The sequence below is a fragment of the Hylaeus volcanicus genome, chromosome 2 (assembly GCF_026283585.1).
Source record: "Hylaeus volcanicus isolate JK05 chromosome 2, UHH_iyHylVolc1.0_haploid, whole genome shotgun sequence".
Lineage (NCBI taxonomy): Eukaryota > Metazoa > Arthropoda > Insecta > Hymenoptera > Colletidae > Hylaeus > Hylaeus volcanicus.
In genome coordinates this window covers 5804465-5811445 of record NC_071977.1, presented here as the reverse complement: position 1 = coordinate 5811445, position 6981 = coordinate 5804465, and the positions used below count along the sequence as shown (strand labels likewise).

Below are 6981 nucleotides of genomic sequence, written 5' to 3'. Positions count from 1 at the left end.
GGGATGTTAGGAGATGATAGAATGTGTTAGGAAGTATTAGGGGATGTATGGAGGTGTTAGGTGATGTTGGAGGGATGTTAGGAGGTGTCAGGAGTTGTCAGGAGTTTGCAGGAAATAGGGGAAATTAAAAGGAAATATGTGTCAGGTGTCGTCAGGAGTCTTCAAGAGTCGTCCGGTGCGAACAATGAAACGACACAACCGCGTTTATTCAGATTTCGCAGCGCACTGGCTGCATAATTTATTGCACAAGATAAATATCAACATAATATAAGTAAATATAACTATCCGCGGTACACAACCTTCAGCAATATACTTACAACATTTACACACGCAAAGAAGGTTACCCACGCGTGCGCACCATCGCGCGTGCGGGAGCATTGAAAACCCGCTACACCTTGTTTCGTTTTTTCTTTAATTTCATAATAATTTTTTACAAAATCTCTCCAAGTCTCGTTTAGGCGGTGGCAGCTACCACTTTCCTTGGCTCGAGCCTGATCTTGAATCCCTCGGCTCTCTTGAGGATGATGTCGGCTTGCAGCCTGAAGTCTGGTTCCTTGATGTCCGAAATGACACGGAAGTTCCTCAGAATGGTGGACAGAACGATCTTCAGTTTCAACATGGCGTATTTTCGTCCTACACAGGATCGTGGCCCAGCTGAGAAGGGCACGAACGCGTAGTAATGACGATTTGCTGTTTTCTCAGGCAGGAAGTTGTCAGGGTCGAATTTGTCAGGGTTAGCATAGATGTGTGGCTGTCGGTGGATCTTGAAAGTAGCGATCACGACTGTGCACCCTGCTGGAACTGTATAGTCTCCTGACGCTGAAACACGAAAGATGTATCGTCTTTGGTACAAGCTTTATTCTATAACCAAGATTTACTTTTAAATTGTTTACTCACCCAACTTCAAGTCCGTTTTGATTTCACGAGCAATGATGGGCACAGGTGGGTACATGCGAAGCGTTTCCAGGAGGCAACGCTCGAGGTACTTCATTTGCAAGGTATCCTGGAAAGTGGCGGGCCTGTCGCTGTCGCCAAAGATCTCGTCGAGCTCTTGGATCACTTTGTCTTGAATTTCAGGGTGGCAGCCCATCATGGAGAGGAAGAAACTAGATCCAGATGCTGTTGTATCGTGGCCCTATCGGATAACATTGTAATACATAAACTTGTAAATACATTAATGAAACAAATTTATTAAAATCTTACCTCGAACATGATGGTGTCTACTTGGTCCTTAACTTCCTGGTCGTTGAGCACGACACCTTCCTGTCCAGCCTCGATCAGGAGGTCGAGGAAGGCCTGACGCTTCTTCTCGCCAACGTCATCCTCGACGTCGAGATCGTCCTTGAGACCCACCGACTGGCCAAAGGAAATGCCATCCACCGAGGTGTTGTTAGTCTGCAAGTTACAATCAAATATAGTACTTGTTACCTAAAAGATAGCATTAATCGTTATAAAGTTGCTGTACCAACCTTGGCATCGGCCTTCTGCGCGCTGGTGTCGATAAGGTTACGTTTTCCGCTCTTGTACTCCTCCTTCTTGCGTTGGATGACCTTCTTGGTCAATCCGTGAATGATCTCCAGCAGCTTCATCTGATCCTTGCTGTACTTGGACAGATTGAAGAGCCAGTCTGGCCTGAGCCACACTTTCGTGTGACGCAGGTGGAGGATGTCGCACATTCTGCAATAATTCATTTGTAATATTATTATCGTTCGAACGGATATTCTCTGGATTCTGTTTATCGTCAGGTTTACAATTACACGTTGACGTATCCTGAATGTTACAATAAAAGTAAATAAAACAGAAACCATTTCGTTCTTTTGCCACCCACGCTGACTTTTATCCACGTTCAGTAGTAAGAAGTAAATTTATAGAAGTATTTACAGAAATATTATAAAAGAAAATTTACTAAGAAGTAAATTTAAAGAAAAATAAACAAGCAATACAGCGAGGGTTCTCCGAACCTCCATAAACCTAGAGCGTTAATAAATCCTCGAGGAAATCCTTACTGGTTTACAGTATCTTGAAAAATATGTTTAGTTCTCCCTAGTATTGGAAAGTCTCTTTATTATCAGATGATGACCGAGCTTATGACTGGAAACTATACACGCGCTATGTTTCATTCGTTGGAAAGTTTCCGTCGTTTCGTTCACGATTTATAGGAATGCTTCGGTTATCTACTTCTTATGCAACGCTAACTACAGCCATCTCGCTGTGGAACATTGGCGAACTTTCTCCGGACTTCGAGAGGAAGAAAGCGTGCACCTGAATCGAGATGGATCGGTATTGGGCGAAAATGTAACCTATCTGGTAACCATGACCAACGATTTATACGAGAGACCACGACTTACTAATTGGGAGAAGAAATTCGGTATGAATTGTTGAATTGAAATTTAAACCGAGTCTTCAGGTCCCCCGCTAACGCGTTATGGTTCTAATAACGGAAGTAAACGTACTTCATCACAGCCATGGCGTATTCGAACCCGCTGCGACCTTGGGTGGACTTTGAAACGCCCATGGCGGTCTCCAGGAGGATCTCGACGGTGAGTTCCGACATGTAATTATGGCAATCAAACTCCTTTGTGCCCTCCTTGCGCATCTTCTCCACGACAGCGCGGGAGTTGGCGTTGAACAGGTCTATGAAGCTCTTCAGCACGTTCAAGTGGAAGGTCGGGGCTATCAGTTTGCGGTGAGCACGCCATTTCTGACCTGGAATTCAACGGAGACTTCAGCGCGAGAGAAGAGTGTATTGTACAAGAATTTGTACAAGTTGTTTATTTTGTATGAACACCTTCGTTAACCTTGTCACTGTACCCTATTTTGTGACACGAAAATTCATGCTCGATTCATGCTCACCAACCGTGTTAAGTGCGAGCTGTACATATCCTCTCTCTTGAAAAGTTGTAAGCTTGATATTTAAATCTTAATTTAATTTAAGTTTACTAATCCTGCGCACTATTACAATGATTAACAAATTAATGTATCATTTTGTAATTGAAACTTTTGTCACATATTGTAATCGACTATTTGTCGATTCGAAAAAAAGAAAATGTTAAGTGCGATGTAGTATCGAACAAAATTATTTGTGTCATCAGATATTCAATGAAAGACCTTTTTTAAAAAATTCGTAAGAAGTTTCCTCATTTTTACCGTCCTGAACCAAGCTCCCCCCCCCTTAACCCTTAATCCTTTGCGCTCGAGGCATTTTTCTACAGAATCAAATCCAGTCCATTCTTATGTAATAAATTTCTGTAAAATCAAAGACATCTACGAACATTCATGTATTATTTCAATTAATAATTAACCGTGTTCCGATATAAGTAAAATTGAAATTGTACGTTCAAAAAATCACTTTTAATTTATATATGTCGCCCTGGAGGCGCCACTCGAGCGCAAAGGGTTAATTCGTGCTCGAGAATTGCAGGAGAACGAACTTTCGTAATCAAAGACGAATCTTATCATCGACGAGGAATAATACTGAAACGCAAACACAATGCGATTTGCCTGCACCGATGCTGTAACAGCTCTAGGGAATCTGGGGAGGAGAAGCCCGCACGTTAAAGGAGAAAGTTTAAAAAAAAAAAGAAAAGAAAAAAAAACTCACGACGATCGATACACCGTGTTTGCGAGCAAACAGCCTCGAGGAGAAAACACGCTTCCTGCGAGGAAAAGCGTGTCGCGAAGAAAATGGGGAATCGTCGATTGAGTAACGACTGTCACTGGGTTATGGCATAAAGAGACCAACAAGACCAAGATGAAAGCATTCTCAACGAGTCTCCTTCCTGCTCCGTCTCCCTTGAATAGGCTCCATTTCGCTCGAATTGCATTGCCGTAGGAACGTTAGTATCGCGCGTGGAACTATGTATTTCTTACGACCTAAGCCTCCTATTCGCGTTTACGTTGCCTTTACCCTTTCGTGCGATCGATTCTTTGATATCAACGCCGAACCTATCGATGGCTCGTTTCAATGACACTTTTAACACGAAAGTGTTTTATCAAAAACGTCACGCTATGAGCCACGTCTATTTATAGCTGTGGATGATCCACTTCTTCATATTTCTTATATATGTATATAAGCGAGTGCTCGTTGAGATCTCGGTACTATCTTAACCGAGCAATCGAAACGACGTCTCTTAAAATTGATTGTTTATCCACGCATCTCGGCGTCCAATTCGAGTCGCTCGAAAGCTTTCCCTTTTTTTGCCCTCGGTAACGCCAGACGCGGTCGATTGCTTAGACATCGGTAATTACTTCGTAATTGGTAATTATTACATATCGGTAATCATTTGCACAAGTAAAAGAGGGCAAAAAATATTGAAATTTTTAGTATACGTTTATTCGATACTATCTCATACCTGACTCGAAACATTTCGCCAATGTGAAATGGTGAAATGCGCACTCTCTGCGCACCAGTACAGCGGTGCACGCAGCTTAAACATTTTCAATGGAGGTGGTTGTTCCACGGATTTATTTAACGGAGGAATTTAACAAAACTTTACTCGATTGTCATTTGATTAAAATTTATTTATCGATTTATTTCACCATCCCAGTTTTATTTTTTATTTTGTAATTTTCACCCTTTTCAAACATACGATATTTTCCCGCGAATTTTTTCAGTTTAAATCAAAACGCAACGGGGGTCACCTGTTGCAAATTTGAAAAGCTTGAAAGCTGTCGTTGAATGGTTCGCCTAACTCATGAAACGTCTAACTCTGTCCCAGCTCTATCTTAAACGGGCCCATCGATCGTCTATATCAATAGATCTCTAGTTACACACGCGTTACGTATGAATTACATCTAAAGAGTATACGTAATCCACTTTCCTCCTATTAAGGAGGATTCGCGACAAAGTTACGCGAGTTTAATTGCTCTTTTCCCCCGCGTTACGTCCAACGATTAGTTTACGATCCCCCGCGATTAATAGTCCAAGGCGTTCGTGCATTTCTCGCGCGAAACTTTCGCCAGCCTTTCGCCTCGGTGCTCGAAGAAACCGGGAGACTCGATTGCAATTAGAAATTATCGAAACTCCTATGCGACGACAGTGTTCATTCCTTTTCAAATCTACGTTACCATTTTCTTCCCTCTACGTTAATTGTCTTTAAAGATATTTTGACGATTTTCAAGCCGGGCTATTTTCGTTTAGATTTAGATACTTTTACGAGGGTTGACGAATGAGTTTCGCGCCAATGCAACGGACACGTGCTGGCCGAGACTAAACGCAAGGAACGTTACGTGTACTCTGTTACGTGCACGCATGATCTATAGAGAGTTTCGTCAGAAGAAAAAAAGGCTATCACGGCACAACTAGAAAGTTACGATAACAGCGTACAACGTACTTAAACCAGCGTTTACGGTTCTTTCCCTGAAACCCTACCGCGTCGTTCTGTTCTGCTCCTGGGTTAAATACACTCTATCTTTAATTACGCTCGAAATTAGGAGGAGGGGAGCGTTAGAAGACTTCGAAGTTTCCAGAGATGTAGACATTTTGACATTAAAGCATTCGAGCTCTTTGCACTCGAGGCCATTTTTTCCGGTACCTATCAGCAACTCGAGATGCTTTCTTAGCATTCTATTGCCACGATTGCTAAGCTTAGATTCACTTCGAGGATGAGATCTCTAATTTGAGATTTGAGAATCAGGTCACCTTTACCTCAACGACAATCATTTTATTGACACTTTGAGTTCCAAAGAAATGAAACCTAAACAAACATTATTACTGGTTGGTTTACTGCGTCGAACCTAGTAGCGACAGAGAGTTATCTCTCGAGTGCAAAGGGCTAGTATATACACACTGATAAATTATTAAATTATTGTGGCATACCGGACATTTACGAATGTATAAATTTATGAATTTTATAGATATATTAATTTTCACAGCGAGCAGGTGCCACGTCCTCCATTTTGGAGAACCCTGGTTAACAGCGAGCAATCGACGATGGTAAACACTTACCAGTGGAGATGAGGAGACCGTTTCCAAGCCATGGTTGGAAGAATCTGTACTCGGCGGATTTATCGATGTACACGTGACTAGAGAGAATCACCTCAGCGTCTCGCGGATCGACCAAGAAGACTATGAGCTTCGGCCCGATCCACATCCTGATCACCTCGTTGTACTCGAAGGATCTCCTGAAGAAGTTCTGGAAGATCGCTGTCCGCGAGAAAACAATAGATTAGTTTCCGTTCGTCGTCCAAACCGGGTCAGACTGCATCGCTTCGAAGTTCGTTTACCGGGCATTTATAAACAAAATTGGAACCCTTTCTTCGCGATAAAATCTCGTACATCATCGAACCTGCTTAGGTCTGGCTATTTTAACACTTTATCTACCGGGCTATTTAGAAACAGTCTTTAATATAAAAAGAATTTTCTACACATGCCAATCTAGGCTGACAATAATTCCTCCATACTGTTACTGGGTACATTGAAAGCCAAGTCTGCTTCCAAACATTGAACGTTGTAAGTAGACAACCATCAACACAGTAAATAAATTCAAAAAGCTAAATACTGGAATGAAAAAGCCTATAAATAGGCTCCCGGTAAATAAAGTGTTAAATGTCGGTTACTCACTGTCAGAACTGCCGAGGAACTCGAGAGCGTTTCCAAGAATGGGCAGACCAGGAGGACCTGGCAGTTTTTCGGCCAGCTCGAGCATGTGACGTCTAGAGATCCTGAAGTAGATGTAGTAGAGTACGAGGGCAGGGACGAGGAGAGTTAAGAAGACCGTGGTCGCTGAGAATCCGGAGGCAGAGACGGCCGCCACCGATCCGGTGACCATTTCTGGACCAGCAGTAGACATTTTTCGCTATCTGAAAGCAAAATTTCAAGACGAATTAGTGAAATCAAACTTCCGCTGACGAGAAAATTCGAAACTCTCTTCGTGTTGTTTTTCAGTTACGCTAGACTGCGAATTTTATGCATTTATGACGTACTATGATACGTAAAACATAGAAAAATAAATATATATAATGTACGTCGAATATATTCTA

General features: G+C 42.2%; 1 protein-coding gene across 2 annotated transcripts in view; it reads right to left on the bottom strand.

Annotated features, from left to right (window-relative positions):
- Positions 1 to 203: 203 nt before the first annotated feature.
- The window catches only part of LOC128872672 (cytochrome P450 4g15), a 7586-nt gene continuing 808 nt past the window's right edge, over positions 204 to 6981 (bottom strand). For both annotated transcript variants that reach the window (XM_054115606.1, XM_054115608.1), the window contains exons 2-8: positions 6563 to 6801; positions 5948 to 6145; positions 2454 to 2706; positions 1470 to 1677; positions 1204 to 1395; positions 898 to 1135; positions 204 to 819 (exon numbers count right to left, since the gene is read on the bottom strand). In XM_054115606.1, coding sequence (XP_053971581.1) covers positions 455 to 819; positions 898 to 1135; positions 1204 to 1395; positions 1470 to 1677; positions 2454 to 2706; positions 5948 to 6145; positions 6563 to 6791 — 1683 coding nt within the window. In that variant the 5' untranslated portion in view covers positions 6792 to 6801 and the 3' untranslated portion in view covers positions 204 to 454. The remainder of the gene's footprint in view (positions 820 to 897; positions 1136 to 1203; positions 1396 to 1469; positions 1678 to 2453; positions 2707 to 5947; positions 6146 to 6562; positions 6802 to 6981) is intronic.